The sequence below is a fragment of the Poecilia latipinna genome, unplaced genomic scaffold, assembly GCF_001443285.1.
Source record: "Poecilia latipinna isolate Pla-1442-1.1 unplaced genomic scaffold, P_latipinna-1.0 Scaffold3643, whole genome shotgun sequence".
Taxonomy (NCBI): Eukaryota; Metazoa; Chordata; class Actinopteri; order Cyprinodontiformes; family Poeciliidae; genus Poecilia; species Poecilia latipinna.
The window spans coordinates 1-16,491 of record NW_015116259.1 but is presented as its reverse complement, the minus strand read 5'-3'; the positions used below and the strand labels follow the sequence as shown (position 1 = coordinate 16,491).

At 38.1% G+C, this 16,491-nt stretch overlaps 1 protein-coding gene across 4 annotated transcripts in view; it reads left to right on the top strand.

The window, feature by feature from the left end:
- The window catches only part of slco4a1 (solute carrier organic anion transporter family, member 4A1), a 31,871-nt gene extending 18,572 nt beyond the window's left edge, over positions 1-13,299 (top strand). For all 4 annotated transcript variants that reach the window (XM_015024414.1, XM_015024415.1, XM_015024417.1 and 1 more), the window contains exons 4-12: positions 107-228; positions 377-488; positions 2,181-2,335; positions 4,092-4,362; positions 5,809-5,971; positions 6,730-6,905; positions 7,601-7,665; positions 7,765-7,913; positions 8,730-13,299. In XM_015024414.1, coding sequence (XP_014879900.1) covers positions 107-228; positions 377-488; positions 2,181-2,335; positions 4,092-4,362; positions 5,809-5,971; positions 6,730-6,905; positions 7,601-7,665; positions 7,765-7,913; positions 8,730-8,900 — 1,384 coding nt within the window. In that variant the 3' untranslated portion in view covers positions 8,901-13,299. The remainder of the gene's footprint in view (positions 1-106; positions 229-376; positions 489-2,180; positions 2,336-4,091; positions 4,363-5,808; positions 5,972-6,729; positions 6,906-7,600; positions 7,666-7,764; positions 7,914-8,729) is intronic.
- The last annotated feature ends 3,192 nt before the right edge of the window (positions 13,300-16,491 follow it).

Genomic DNA, 16,491 nt, shown 5'->3' with positions numbered 1-16,491 from the left:
TATAATTTTGTATAAAACAATACTTGTGTAAGACAAACTTGAAGTTTGGCATCTAGCTGTTAACATGGTCACAGTCAAATGGTAAGTAACATTTTATTTGCTACAGAACGGAGATGACTCCAGAAAACCCACACTGGGTTGGGGCTTGGTGGATTGGCTTCCTGGCAGGAGGAGCAGCTGCTTTACTGGTAGCTTTCCCCATCCTTGGCTACCCACAACAACTGCCAGGTACTACTCATACCCACTGCTTCATCACTCCTACTCCGGCTTTAGTATCCTAAACGGAAACTCTACATCTCGCGCTGTATTATGACATGGTTTGGGAAGGCAAAAATATCAATCATAGCCTAATATGACTCGTTCTGGTTCCACGCAGGCTCCCAGGAGCATGTGGCGGGGCGGGTGTCTGAGGCCCACCAGCTGAAAGATGGAAGCCACAATACAGCCTCTGACCCTCAGTTTGGAAAATCAGTCAAAGACATGCCAAGGTAGGGGTCTAATTAAAGCAGGGGTCTGATTTGGATACAGCAGACTTTTTTGGCGTAATCTTCAAATCATGTGTGGGAACCTGACAGCTTTTAGCTTTTTATCCTGCATTAGAAAATGTTTTGGTTTCAGAAAAGATGGCCACATGACACAATGAAGACTCTCAGCATAAATAATGATTGCTATTGGTAGATGTTATCTCACTTCCTAGTGTGACTATATGATTTCTGATCAATAAAAGTGTTACATCTATTGTCCCAAAGGGACTTAAAAGTCTGAAGTTATAAAGTTTAGAGTAATAATTTTTAGCTAAGCATTGTTTTTGGTGTTTGGGATTCTTGTCCTCTTATACTACCTGGTTTCGGAAATGTTTTGGCTGCCAGACAGACAGACTTACAGACCATTTGAATCTAGAATAAATGCTGGTATGCAGAGGAATTCATGGTCAATTCAATTAAAAAAGGCTGCAGACATTATGAGTACAAAACAACCCCAAATCCTGAAATCCCAACCAGGCTTGACAATCGGCACAAAGTGTTTGTATTAATATGATGTTTGGTTTTGTCCAAACATGGCCACTTCCCAAACCTCATGTTCTCCTGCCATTTTGAGCACTATTTTAAAATGCAAGCTTGTTTGGTCTTTTTCTAAATGTCATGAACTTTAACATCTCACATTCTAACTGGGGCTGATAGTTTAAGATGGAACCATATATTTTCTGAGCATTGCAATCCCTGAACTGGTGAATTGTTGGTGACCCATTCATTCCTGTGGAGTCTGCAGGCTTTCAAATTCAAATCTAAAAATACTTTATAGATCCCACAGAAAAATTAAATAGATAAAAATAAAATAAGTAGACTTTCTTAAAGTAATTTTTTCCACTTGTGACTAATCTGTCTTTGGAAATTGCATTTTCGCCTACATATTATTTTATAAGCCCATTGCTGTATGTTGTATGTAAGCATGTATGTTTTAACTTCTTTTGATCATGCTGATGTTACTCTCCCTCTGTTGCCAGGTTACGCTTTGTTTTTCTTCCCATGGCTTTTTTTCCCCTCATTTATGATATGTTTAATACATAACAGTTTTGAAATGTTATGCATTTTTGTGCATTTAAGGTTCGAAACACTCCCAGCACCTTCTAAAAACAAGATCTCTTTTGTTTAGTCCTGATGCATAAACCCCTGAAATAAGAGATTGATAGTGACAGGTTCCTTTTACTGCAGGTGGAAACTGTTTGAATTATTACAGTTTGAAAGATGTACTTCACACTCTAATATTTTCTCAAGTAAATGACAAATCTGTGTGAAAGTTTATCAGTCCTACATATAAACTCCAAACATTTATGTAAGAATGAGTAGGTTCTTATCAAAATGTTGCAACTAGCTGAAACATAGCAGTCATTAGAGCAGAGCGTCGCAGGTGAGTGACACTTCTGACTCTTTAGGTTACAACAGTGCTTACTATAAGCCCGTAGAATGACGTCATCTCTGACCGAGTCTCTTTCGGGATTTGCGAGGATTACCCAAAACATTACGTAACGTGATTATTTATCTTTAGGTCCAGTGCAGTGATTATCTGTCTACACCCTGGGGAGATTACTGCGGACTGTTTTAATTAAAAAAAATAAAGCTCAGGCTTATTTACCCACAAAGAGAATACACATACTGACGATCTTCTCTAACTTGTTTCAGATCTGTGCTGCTTCTCTTGAAGAACCCTACTTTCCTCTTCCTGTGTTTAGCGGGAGCCACTGAGGCCACGCTGATCGCAGGCATGTCCACCTTTGGACCAAAGTTCTTGGAGTCCCAGTTCAGTCTCAGTGCATCTGAAGCTGCCACCTTGTTCGGTAGGTGACCGAGCAAGGAGGGTTGCAGACAGGACTGAACATCTATTTAATCTTTTTCTACAGGGTCATGCAGAGGGAAAAAAATGCTGAACATTTAACATATAGACAATTTATGTGGTAATGTCTCTTAAAATATTACCAAGTTTTAAGAGACAACTTGGTAATGTAATGTACAATGCAACTATTTCAAAGTGCTAGCTTTTTCCCATGTATTATTGTTGTTGGAATTAATGCAATAAAGCAAAACAGCAATATCCTGGTTGCACAAGTGAACCTTCTGAGACTACCATTTAATGTTGACCCAGCATTCAGTCTTCCTCAGTACTGGAGTTGCACAATATCAGGAAAATATGTAATTACAATACCGTGATCGAAAACTGTGACGATAATGTACAATCAACAAACATTTTCCTGGCACCTTTTTCTGTTGCCATTGCACAAAATCCAGCACTCCCTGTGAGCTTCATCCTACCCAATATTACATCCAAGCAGCACTTTGCAGCTGGTGACAAAAACTTTGGAGATTGGCGGAGAGGACTCTTTCCATTTTTTCCGAGATGTTTAAACAAGATGCCTGCATCTTGTTTATTACAGTCATGAGTAGCATCAACATCTAGTGAAGGTTTTGCACAGCCTGGTTGATTGGCTTCACCGCAGTAAATGGAAACATGCCTGATTTGCATTTCCTCTTTTGAAGCATTTTAAAAGAGTGCTCAAAATTTCCAGAGCAGTTGGATGGAAACATAGCTAATCATGTTTTTTGACTGTCAGAGGAATCCAGAGTAGAAACCTCGCATGCACAGGGAGAACATCCAATCTCCGTACAGTTTGCACATATGGAGCAAACTGTATGGAAGGACCCAAGACATTCTTGCTGCAAGGCAACAATGCAACTGCAACAAGGCAAATGTAGCCAGAGTTCATAACAACATCTCACAGAAGAGATATCCTCACAGGGGAACCTTTATGAGGTACAATCAAAATGTTGGATGCTCACAGGCATTTACCAAAGAAAACTGAAAGCAATAGGTGCTTCAATAAAGTATCAGTTTGAAGGTGTGCATAACCATGCAATCGGGTTATTGCATTTTTTTTTTATTTTTTCCTTCTAACACATTTGCTTGTTTAAAAGCTGGATTTTTATAGGATAAATGCCAGTTAATATGCGAAAAAGATGTGGAAAGAGTTTTAAAATATGTGCCACTATCTCTCTTTCTCTCTCTTTTTCTCTCTCTCTCTCTCTCTCTCTTTTTTTTTTTGTCTCTCAGCCAGTGAGAAACAGGAATCAGATTTCAGATTGTATTTCTGTGCACTGTTCTTACCAAAAAGTGGACTTGATGCCTTCTTTCAGTTTTGTTTCTTTCTTTTACTTCGTCCTTTGTCTCTGTTCCCGGTCCTGGTTTCACTGTACACTCTAAGGAGACTCTGTTCATTGTCTTCTTCTCTTTCTTTGTCTACATCTTCTCATCTGAACTATCACTTTCTCCCTGTCCAACCCTAACTAGGGCAAAAGCTAACTATATACTGTAATACTCATAATGTTTCATATCTTTGATAAAACCTTTAAAGGACCAGTCAAAATTGTCAGCACTCACTACTGACCATTAATATTTCCTATAACTTTAAAATAAGTTGATGCCACAGCTTACTGTGTTTTTTTTTATTCAAAAGTGAATTTACCTCTAAGCCGAACTATGTTTTTTTTTATTTATTTTTTTTTTATTTCTGTCTATGTTTTTTTTCTGTGCCTCTTAAGGATACATGGTGGTACCAGCAGGGGGCGGTGGTACTTTTACAGGCGGCTACATCGTGAAGAGGCTGAACTTGCGTTGCAGAGGCATCATACGCTTCTGCATGATGTGTGCTCTGGTCAGTCTGCTCGCCATCTTCATCTTCCTCGTCCACTGCCCCAACGTGCCCATGGCTGGGGTCACGGCCCCTTATCAGTTGGGGCTGATGGGGCAGGACCAACTGGACCACTACAAACATCTGTATGACAAACCCAAGAAACCGCGACTCAGAAACAGGTGGGGATTATTCTCTTTACATCTGGTAGGTAAAAAGCAACAAGACTGGAATTTTGATTTGTTCCAGGTGTCCATATTGGGCTGAAATCAGTTCTATATGTCCTTCAGCTTGGCTCTAGCTGGAAGTTTAGCATCCTTACACCTGTCCTCTGTTATCACTGTTTTATGTAATTACAAGATGGTTTTCGTAAGCTACCATCTCCATTATTCTGAATAATCATACATTCTAAATTAATTTCATTATTTTCATTTCATGTATTTCATTTCATTCATTACATTAATAAATCCCTGAAATGTTAATGACCTATAGTGTGCTATGTTGTAATGAAGTACTTTTTAGGGTTAGGGTCACCTTCTTTTCTTAAATTTTGAGAAATATACATAAATGTACTGTATGAATTTGTTGTCCTCTGGAAGAAAATGTTAAATCAGTCAAAATCCTAATTGGCAGACCAATTAACCAAAAACAGTGAAGTTTGCATCTAACAATTAATAACATATTAAAGCTACATAAATATGTTCATCAGTTGATCTGTTGTAACAGCAGCTCTCCATATGCCTTATATAAAAGTTTAATCTGACTTTATTGTGTTTCAGTTTAAGAGGAATAATGCATTAAGCTTTGAGAACAGAGCCCACCATGTATGAAAGAACAACCCGATAAGAAGTAACCCAAGGAGTTATTGTTTCATTAATTTCAAAGGAAAGCAAGGTCACAGCCAGTAAAGCAGCAAAGATGTCTGTGTTGTGGTGCAATCAAAAGGAATAAGTGAGGAGGAGTCAGAGTTTGTTGCATTTAAAGCAAAGGCTGTAGAACAATGAAATGGAGAAGTAACTATAAGTTTAAAATGACATTTCCGGAGTCTTCTAGAGAAAGACTGTTTATTTTTATCAAGCTTATTTGAGTGAGTCTGACATTATATATAAAAATAACAAAACAAGTAAATCAGGTAAAACAATGTACTTCATTAAAGAAGCTAAAGGATGTAGCCAGCATTAGATACATAGGGTTATTATTTATATCTTTTTCAGACCCACATACAGGAAATCCTTTTAATTCAGTGGCATGTTGACCTGTGACATTTATTTACTATGGAGTAATTTCATTGATAGTTGGTTTTTACTTGTGTTTAAGCAAAATATGTCGAAGTAGTGCTGCTCCTATTTGAGCAGAAGTACAGTAAGTGTGTACATGAAATGTCAATACTGATACATGATGTTACGCTAATATCAGAGTGTGTTCAGAGAATCCAGTATGCATCATTTTAAGATGCTACGCCTCATTTATTCTCCTCTTAACCACTAGCCAATGGCTAAAAATACATCACATAACAAAGTGGTGCTAGCCAAATTGAAACAGACCAAATTCCTTCTTTGGGCCCCTGCTTCCACCTGTTTCTCACTGACTTTCTCTTCTTGTCTTTCTTCCTTTGCTTCTCTCTGCAGCTCTTCTCTGGACATGAACCTCACAGTGAGTTGTAATGCAGCTTGTAACTGTGCCAGAGAAGTGTACAACCCAGTGTGTGGGGCGGACGGGGTGATGTATTACTCACCGTGCCACGCCGGCTGCACCTCCATCAACCACACACAACCGTCCACAGGCAGACAGGTACAGCACACACTGCTTGTTTTACTTCAGTAAGACTGGAAGAACATGACCCGGGCGATAGCTGAGGCAGTTCAGAATGATCTGCAGGTTCCTGAATGTCTATTGTGTTTAGACATTCAGATGTGGCAGAGTTAATTAGAAGACTAAGAAGTTGTAACTTTCCAATGTGTGCAAGAGAGCTCGTCAGCAGCTATACCTGGGGAAAAACGGCAATGTTCATTTTTTAAGTTATATGTTTTGCTTTGACTTTCTAACGTCAGAGAAATTGTACTCCACAGTGACATATTTCTGACAAATTTACCCATAACCCATTTTTGAACAAGGAACATGGTCAATAAGGAATCTGCATATTTATTAAAGACATGTAGCAATCCTTCCAAGAGCAAGAGAGCTCTTTGAAACAGAACACAAAGCTCTGCCACAGAATCTACATATGGGGAAATGCAAATGTTAATTTATTTATTTAAATTTAGTTAAATGTGAAGTCAGATCAACACATTTAACTTCACATTTTCATAGAACTTCTCAGTTGTCATATTTAGTTAGCAAAATATTACTCCACAGTTACTTGTTTCTAACTAAATTGCCCATAGCCTAATTTTGAGAAACACAGGAACAATAAGGAACCTGATTTTTATTATTTTTTATAAAAGACATGTAGAAAAAACCTTATTGAAAAAAAATAAATAAATTTTCAAAATTCAAACGTTAAAAAAAAAAGCTCAGTGATGAACACTATACCTGTGTCGGTGTTTCAGGTGTACTCTGGGTGTGGCTGTGTGGTGGGGAACGTTTCGTGGGGTGAGGAGGGCTTCGCTCTGACAGGGAAGTGCAGCAGCACCTGCCACCACATGCCAGTCTTCCTCTCCTTGCTCTTCGTCATCATCTGTTTCACCTTTCTCTGTAGCATCCCAGCTCTCACTGCCACTCTCAGGTATGTGTCACGACAACAGAAGGATGGTTTTGTTAAGCAGATGCTAAATTGAGTCGAAATGGATTACTTGATATATAGCACAGCCAATAAATACAAATGTAGATCATCAGAGTGAAAATGAGATAAAAAGCAAATGTAGTTTGCCATAATTCTGACACTAGATGGCAGCAAAGAGCTTGCAGTGTAAATCCTGGTGTGTGTAGTAAATGCATCAGGCGGCATTAGAGAAAACTAAAGGGCTCTGTGTGGTTAAGCCGAACTGCTGAAATCAATTTTCATTGTTGCAGGTACATGTTGAAAATTACGTCATTTTGTCACCTGCCCTCGCTTGTCAAACCTCCCCTGGGTAACTTGTAACAGTCCCCTCTCTAAACACATGGTAAAACATTTACAGGAGCTTGACTCCTGTGAAACCCCTCCCGCTGCAGTAAACCCCTTTGTGCACCGTGAAGGGTCTGTGCAAAAGCGAACATCCGAAAATGATGTGACCATCATGAGAGCAGCAGTTCAGCCATGCTGAGCCCTTAAGAAAACGAGTTAGGAGTAAACTCAAGGGAATAGTTTACAAGTGTTTAAGCCTAAAAGTCACAACCTTGGATTTGAGTTTCCAAAAAGCAGAATTTTACTCAGTCAGCCATGGACTAGACTTTGAGTTGAAGTCTGTCTTTATATCTGTCCAACCCTGTTCTGTACAGGTGTGTACCAGATAGTCAGAGATCGTTTGCTCTTGGCATCCAGTGGATATTGGTGCGCACACTTGGTAGGCCCAAGTCTTTCTCTGATTATGCTTTAAGTCTCAAAATTGCAACCAAAACAACTGTAATTCTTCCTTCCTCCTGTTCCACTGCTTTCCATACAGGGAGTATTCCAGGGCCGATTGCATTTGGCTCAGTGATTGATATTTCCTGCTTATTGTGGCAAGACCAGTGCGGTGATCAAGGCTCCTGCTACATCTATCACAACTCAGCCATGAGTCAGTACACACTTGTTGCTGGAATCATCTTCAAGGTAATATTCCTAGTCAGACACCATTTCACTTTGAAGATGATAAAAATGAAAGCAAGTGGCACAGAACAAAAAATAGTTCCTCACTATGGTCCTGGAGGGATTCCTCCCATTGTATAATCGATTTACATTTCCAGCACAATTTGTCTGTGCTGATCATCAGCCATCATAGTTCAGGTGAGCTTCTACATGAGAGGACAGCAGCTGCAGAGTCTCTGTGTCAAATTGTGTTCACACTTTTGAGGAGATGAGGACAGCTCAGTTTTGACAAGTGAATGTTTTTTTGTTTTTTTTTTTTTTTTCAAAAGGAATCTTGCTTGTATTGATTACAATGAAATATAGATTATTTAGGCAAACTTTTAATAAAAAAAATAATAATAATTTTAAGGAAGATAATGATAGACATTACAGTGGACCTGTGCCTTTTTGTGGGTGAAATTCTGAGACGTAATCCTACTCAATAAACCATTGGCTAGCGTTCGCAAACCAGCCAATCCAGAAGCCCCATTCGTTTTCCTTGGCACTCATTGGATGCAAACCCAAGAGCAGAGATAAGGAAGACTGTGGATGTTAGCTTCTGCAGTACCACAAGATGGCTTCTTCTGCATGTATTAATGCAAATTAAGGAATGTTTGGTGTGTAACTCCCTCTGATTAAGAAGGTCCACTTCAATTTGTCATGATTTGGGAGAAAAAGAAAGTGGTGCTCTTAGATAGCACCCAGGAGATCTATCTCTCAAATGCTGCAGGTGTGTTTTTTGTCGTGTGTGTGATATTGTTTTGCTGAAAGATGGTTATTAACACTTGTATTCGGTTTCAGCTTTTGGGTACCATCTTTTTCCTCATAGCCAGCGTTCTCTACCAGCCACCTCCGGAGTCTCCTCAAACCAGCTGCGAGAGCACGGACCAGGGAACGGAGCACGCAAGCGACCTGCCAATCAAAGACCTGCCAGAAGATGGCGTCATTATCAACCTGCATGCCAGGTTATGACATCTTAGACCCTCCATTCCAAATACAGAGTCTCTGTTTGTGTGATAAAAAAAAAAAATACCCAGGATGCCTTCACGCACAAATGCACATACACCCAGACAGGGTGTGTAGCACTTCTAACATGCTGCTCTTCTAGAATGAAATCGTGCTTTGACTGCATGTGTTTCTGACATGTATGTTTGACTCAGCAAAAGCCTCACAACGTTATTTCTCTTAACGTTTCATCTCTAAAAATAACTCAAATCTGATCAGCTAAATAACTTCAAGTCCAGCTGCGATGGTGTGTGTATCATTTTGACTATGTCCAGCTTGACACCATCTTTCAAAGATCGATTAGACTCTTCACAGAAACATTTTGCGGTTTTGAAAGAATTAAAAAAAAAAGGAATCTCCTATTTGTCTGTTGTTTTACAGTGACTGACTGGAAGATACAATCGGTCTTCTGAGAACAGATAAAGCCATGTTTAAGATGCTGTAAGAAACCTCAAGGCCAGTGAAAATGTAGCCAAATATTCTTCTTATCACAAGAAGTAAAGCAGAGTCCTGAACGACCTTTACATCAGAGGAAGTATTGAGCCACTATTATGCTTTCAACATTTTAATGCAAAATTCATATTCTTACCATTTTCCTAGTTAGCTAACGCAAAATGTCCCTTTTTGAAGGCTGCTAGACAGTTTAACAAACAAACAAAAAAAAAATTAGTTCGTAGTGTCTGATCTTGGAAATGTCTCTAGAAACTGCGCACATCTGGATATTGACAACTGATTCCAGTCTTCCTGGCAGATTCTGCCACACTCTGATTGAGTTGGTCGGTAACATAAGATTCTGTTGATGATCTGTTATGTTTAACTCTGAACTTTTAATGGACTCTTACTACTCAGGAGCATTCTTGGACATGCCTTGTCTCCAGCTCTGTCTTGAGTGTGGAATCTGTTGAGGCCTCGACACAAAGGAGATGACATCACTCCCTCTCCATTCATCTCCTATGGCGCTTAGGGCACCATTAACTTGCCTTTCTCCTGGCAAGTTAATGGCAAAATTTGCTCATGGGAATTTTTGAGCTTATATGTGTGAACCTGCACACATGAGCTTGTGACATGACACAAAAAAGATAATAATGTTCAACTTTTCTTGCAGTCATCGCTACTGTGTCCCATGTGTTGGGTTTTGCCACGAGTGGCGGAAACTTTTGTCTTTCGCTGTTGTTTGTCACTCCTCGTGTGTTGAACCATTACACTACAGTGTCTCTTGTCCCAGCGGTTTATATTCGTAGTCTGAGGTAATTTAGCTTCAAGAATCTTTACAAATGATTATGACAATTCTGCCCTCTGCTATGAACTCTGTGTCCCAAAGGAACCCCAGAGCAAACGTCTGCCATCACCTTGCTTCATTCTTGGGATGATAACATCAGGGGATATTTGTTGGTTAGGATCCATCAGAAGCAATTGATGTGTTGTTGAGGCAAATCAAGGATCTCAGCTTTCCATGCTCTTAGGGTGCCTTCAGGGAGAACAGTAAATTTCAAGGATGTGAAAATTCAACTAGATTGTGGATGGTCTCGTTAAGAGAGACCATCCACAATATATGAAAAGGTATTAAAAACACAGTTTGCTCCCCGTTATGCATGATGGAGTCTGAGTGTTTTCTAAAGGTATTGGTCATGCATAAAACATTTGAATCAAGGGAGCCTGGGTAGTGGAGCATAAAAACAGCTGTGGCAGCGCTGCCATGTTGGTCTCATTCAAACTCCAACCTCATCACAATGGTAGTGTTACCACATTATCTTGTAGCACTTAGCTTAATGCTAACAGCACAGTTCTACAGAGTCTCTGCTGTTGTGAAGTGATGCTGTTGGAGTGTGCTCTCCAAGAAGTAGTTCTTGGAGAGCACAGCCGGGTCTTCCTCCAGTGTGAAGGTTTCTGGAAATCTCCCAACAGGCTGCCATGTGCCTTTTAATTCAGTGTGGCTTCAGTCAAACGTTTGTATCAGTCATTCTCTTAAAAGAAATTCGAGTTGTGTAGTTGTGAGCGTTTTTCTTTGTCAGTCTTTGCACTTTCGCTTTTGGAAATATTGGAAGAGATTTTAGTGGTTTTTCAATGCGATGACTTCCTTTTTTTGTCCATGTCTGGCTTCGAGTTTCTTTGCTTAAGTTAATCTGTGAAATCTGCTCAAGAGGTCTGTCTCTCGATAGCAAATGTATGTCGATGTGCACGTCGATTATCACCACAGATGAATAGCACAAACGCATTTTCACCTTGAGAAGCACATGAATACCTTTGAAAGCTACTGTACAGGAGATGTTGGATTCAAAGGTAATGATATTTTGGCTTCTGCTGATGCAGAATTATGACGCCTGTCATTCATCAATGACATAAAAGTGAACATGACTGTTTGGACTGCAGATGCTTTGAAAACAATCGGGTTCGTATGCGATATGGTTCCACATAGGGAAGTGGCACAAGTATAATTTTTTGTGAGGTAAAAATATTTGAACTTTCCAGTTAAGACTGCCTTCAAAAAGTCGGATGAAAGTCGCATCTTTGCAAAACAAGCGGATTCGATCACATCTGCCTGCTGTGTTAACATATCCTACGTTGCTCTATTTACCAGTTGACAGTGCTCTTTAGTGCAATCATGTTTTAAAAAGATTGTGCAATGGTGTGTTGAGAAATACCAACAGCAAAAAGATGGATTTAAACAAGAAATTCAACAAAATACTAATCAAACTTCACCAGAAATTCCCAAACATCAAATTGATATTTTGTAACAATAGCTTATCGTGATAAGGTAATAAATGTTAGAATATATGTGATTTAACAATGAACAGCATGTCTCAAAACATGTATGAATAGCCTTGCCAAGGCTGGATGGAAATACCTAAATATGCCTACGGTTTATTCTTCAGGCTACAAATATTTGGAATCGCCTGCAGCCTGACTATCTTTGCATAATTCTATGAATTTAAGCGCTCTGTATGTGTTTATGTTAGATATGGGACGTTAATACCACACCTCTGGATGAAAGGTGGTAACTTTCTGTGATTAAGTTTATTTGACAATGTCCCACTAGATGGCACTCTTTACCCTATAGTGGTTCTTTGATGGATCTGAATACAGTGGCAGATGAATGTCTGGGCTGAAGAGAATGAACCCAAAATCTAACAGGCATATTAACATGCTGGTCGATGTTATTTAAAATAAAATGAAAACATGCATATATTTTTTAAAAACTGTCATCTACAGCTGATTCCTTTCAGTAAACTGCATTTATTTAGATATAGGAACTAAAAGGTTATGGGAAAAATTTACATATTTTTTAATCTATAGCCTTATCTTTTTGGTTCTGTAGCAAGATGAAGATTTTTCTAGGCAACAAATTAAATAAAACTAAAATATTTTCTGAACCCAAATGAGTAAAAATTCAGATTCCTGTGACTTTCTAAATAAATGTGTTTAGCCAAACATAAGACAATGTCTGATAATAGAACATCTTCACAATAATTCAGCTTGAACATTCAGCATGTTAAAGTTGCAAGCGATTTTTTAAAAGTTATCTGTAGCAAACTGCAAACATTTGCATTCATGTACCTGAACCCAAATGGAATGATGTGACTTTGCTTCAGTGTTTGGCTGTCTAGTTATTTGATATGACACAGCCTCACTCATTTAAAAACTCAAAAAGATCACTCTTCATCAATAGGTTAAGTGAAACCAAAGTCGATCAAATATAATACCCAAAAGTAGGCAGGTAGACACATGAAAATCCAGTTTGAGTAATCCCAAGGTATCCATCTTTTAGTTCATAAAGGAAATTGTTTTGCATGGTGACTGAATGATGTGTTAGACCTGAAAAAGATTATTCACATTGGTAACATACCGTAAATTCCACAGTGCATTTTACATTTGGACCTAATTATTTCAGTACTGTAACTCTCCGATCGTGCCAAAGCAGCTTTGCAAATTAACTGTTGTACTTTATTTTGTATCAACATATTTATGCAAATAATTTATTCATGATATCTTGCACTTAAATTTTTAATCAGCGGTGTAATTTTAAAAGTACTGAACGTCTTTGCTGTCATTCTCCTGTTTGTGATGTCAGATCCAACCCACTGTGCTGATCTGTATCGTTATGATGTTCGATCCTCATGTTATGAGTGACCTTCACACATTTCAACTGATGGCAAACAATTATTTTCACCTACATCTGTAAATCATTTTATCTGTGCTTTTCTCTGTCTCCTAGCTCAGAATAACAAATGTATAAAACCCTTTTGTTAAACTGCATATTAATTTGGTTTTGTGGAGTATGTTATTAATGGAAGCTGTGAATTTAATTTTTTTTATTGAATGACTCAAAAATGTGAACTGTTTTTATAATTACAAAATTTGAACAGCACGACATTGCGTCTGACATTTTTTTTCTGTCAGTTTGATTATTTGTTCATATTTTTTGTGCCACGATCACTTACCTTCTGAAGACTGGTGTGAATGTTAGTGACTAAAGCAATACCGCTCTAAAACAACTGCCTTTTTTAGTAATGCAAACAAAGAATATATTTTAAAACGTATTAATAAACACAATGAAAAAACTTCTTAGCAGTAGGGCGAAACGTATCATTCAAGATCTTGTTTATCTTCGAACTTGAGTCAGTCAGGGCCAGAAAAGTGAATCGCACTCCTGGTGTTGCTTTGCAAACACCAGTTGGTAGTGTGTGAAGCTTAATTGTGCTTATTTCAGCTAAGCTACGTTTCTTTCAATATTTTTCACATGCTCTGCAGAGAAGTCTGGTAGAGTTGGGAGGTACGTTCCACAGAAAATCTGTAAATACTGCACATATTACTACTAATATTACAATACAAAATATGCAGGAGATCAATACTAAATATGCTAGAGTTAGTGTCGATGTAAGTCAGGAAAAAAAGTTACTTCATGACTTTTACTTTACTAAAAAGAAGTCATGAAAAGGTTTGAAGATAACAAAATGGATGTTCGGGATTGGCCCAGTCAAAGCCCAGAACACAGTCTCATAGGGAATATGTGGCTGGGCTACACAATCCTCATCTAACCTGACAGAGTCTGAATATTTTAGCAGAAAGTCTGCAGTCCAGATGCACACCCTGATTGAGAACAATCAACACAGACTTGCTGTTGTGACTGCAGCCAAAGGTCCATCTTCTGAATGCTGATTGGCAGTGATGTTAGTATTTACACAAGCACTTATTTTATGATTCATTGTTTTATTTCATTGTCATTATTTAGTACAAATCAGTTTTCACTTTGACAATAAAGAGTTTTTTTGTACTTCTTTTATTTATTTATTTTTTTAAGCCATATTTGGTTTATCTGGATTGATTTGGGAAAGCAATGAAAAGGCTAAAACATCAAGAGATAAAGGTAAATGCTTGTTATGTTCCAATGATTAATTTTGGTCCAGCTGGATAAAGACTGATGGCAATAAGAATATGATTTTACTTGATGAAAAATATTGACAGGACAAAATAACTAAGAAAAAATACTCTAAAGAATCCCTGTGACATGCTTGCTTGAGATCTTTTATTTCTCCTGTAGGAAACAGTCACAGTCCTGCTGTTATTTTGACCACCAGGTGGAAGTAAATAAGTTATTTAGAAAGTGTTCAATGTTAAGTACAGACTCAGATCAACCCTGATTTTTCTGTGTCGTAACATCAGAGGAAACATACAAATATTTTTTAATGGAATTATGTAATTACTCCTTTGCTATCATTGATATGAAGTGACTAATACAGAAAAACTTTTAACAAACCAACTAATTTAGCCTTGTGACCAGACTCTGAGCAACGTTTTCATTCTTAAGAATGACAAAGACTAAGAATGATGTCTTAAAGGTTTTCTCTAAGACATCACAGACACAAACTGGCCATCAGCTGTGTCTCTGTTTCAACCGCTTCTCTCTGCTGTGCACCTGTGATGTGGAAACTCAGTGCTCACTGATGACACACCGCTCATAACAATATCGAATGCCAGTAGAAAATGTCGCCTTAAGATTGATTTATGCCTCCATGTATGGCGGATCCAGAGATGTACACTCCTGACCACGACGCATGTTGTTTTTTCAGTTTTTACTTCCATGGCTCCGTCAGTTCACATTCATGCACGCCGTGTCCTGTGCCTTATCTGAGCGTCTGCTGTTTATCAGAGCAGGAGATGGATTCAGTTTCTTTTGTTTTTGTTTTCCTTGTTTCAAATACAGACATGCAGGTTTCTTCCACTGGCTCAATAGAAATAAATATATTTTTGTACAAGTAAACAAGGAAGACCACCCTAAGAGTAAAAAAAAAAGAAAACCAGGATATTTCCCATGTTTTCTAATTTACATTGACCCTTAATGTCTCATGTTTCAACACATACATTTGAAACCAAATGTTTTTATAACTTTTGTGTGCCTGAATATAAAGGCACATAAAACTTTTTTTTTTTTTTCTCAATAGCTGCATTTCCTTTTCGAAAAATAAATTTGCTCACTGGAAGCAACAAGAAAAAAAATCTTGTTTTTTAATAATCAGACCAAACTTAGAATTAATTTAATTATTTCTATTTGCTAAATGGCACAGTAATAAGAGAACGAAGAATGTACTACTCTGCAAGAGGAAGACATTCCTCCACAAGAAGCATAAAGAAGCCAGAATGCATATTTTTCTTCTGTCTGATGAAACTAAAGTGCAACTGTTTGGTCATAAGGATCAATGTTACATTTGGATAAAAAAAATCAGGGAAGCATGCTACCCTGAGAATACCATCCCGACTGTGAATTCTGCTCTCAATGTGAACGTCTTACCTCGTACTTTCAAGTTGCATTACTAATTTTGATGTGCTATTTCAGTGCAATGGCAATAAAAGTTTTCTATTTATAAAGACTTCTTGAACTGATCTGAAATGGCGTCTGCAAACGATCCCAACTGTGAATTATGGTTTCTGTGAAATGCTGTCAAAAAGTATTTTGCCTGCTTACTGATTGCTATTGTTTTTTTGTTGTTTTTTTTTAGCTCAAAAAGTAATTTTCAAATGATTTTTCATTTAGTCAAGAGTAAACAGCTATGCTAACCAAACAGACCTCATTTGAAATAATAATTATCCGCTCGGTTTAGAGTAAATTAAAAAAATGACATGCTGCTGTTTAGCTGCCGGTGGTAGACTGACCTGTTCTGCAGCAACAGTGAAGACTCTAGAAAATTCATTTACAGAGTCTTATGCTTTTCGAACTTGTTTTGCATGCTGATGGTAGTATATCATGTCTGGTTGGAGTCAGAAAGTAAACAAGTCACTCTGTCACTGCAGTGTTGATAAAACCTTCTAGGAAGCTTTAGTTCTCAGACATCAGGCAGCAACTCTAACGCGATAGAGGCTGTGTGTGTGCGCGTGCGTGCATGCGTGTGTGTGTGTGTGTGTGAGTACTTGTTGAGGTATGTTGTAAAGACTTACTCTTAGGAAACAACCAACATTGTGAGAACATTTGAAGTTATGAGGCCATTTTCCATGTCCACACAAAATAAAAACATAATTTATATGACTATGCAAGTTAGTTTTAGAGGATTGGTATGAATTAAGT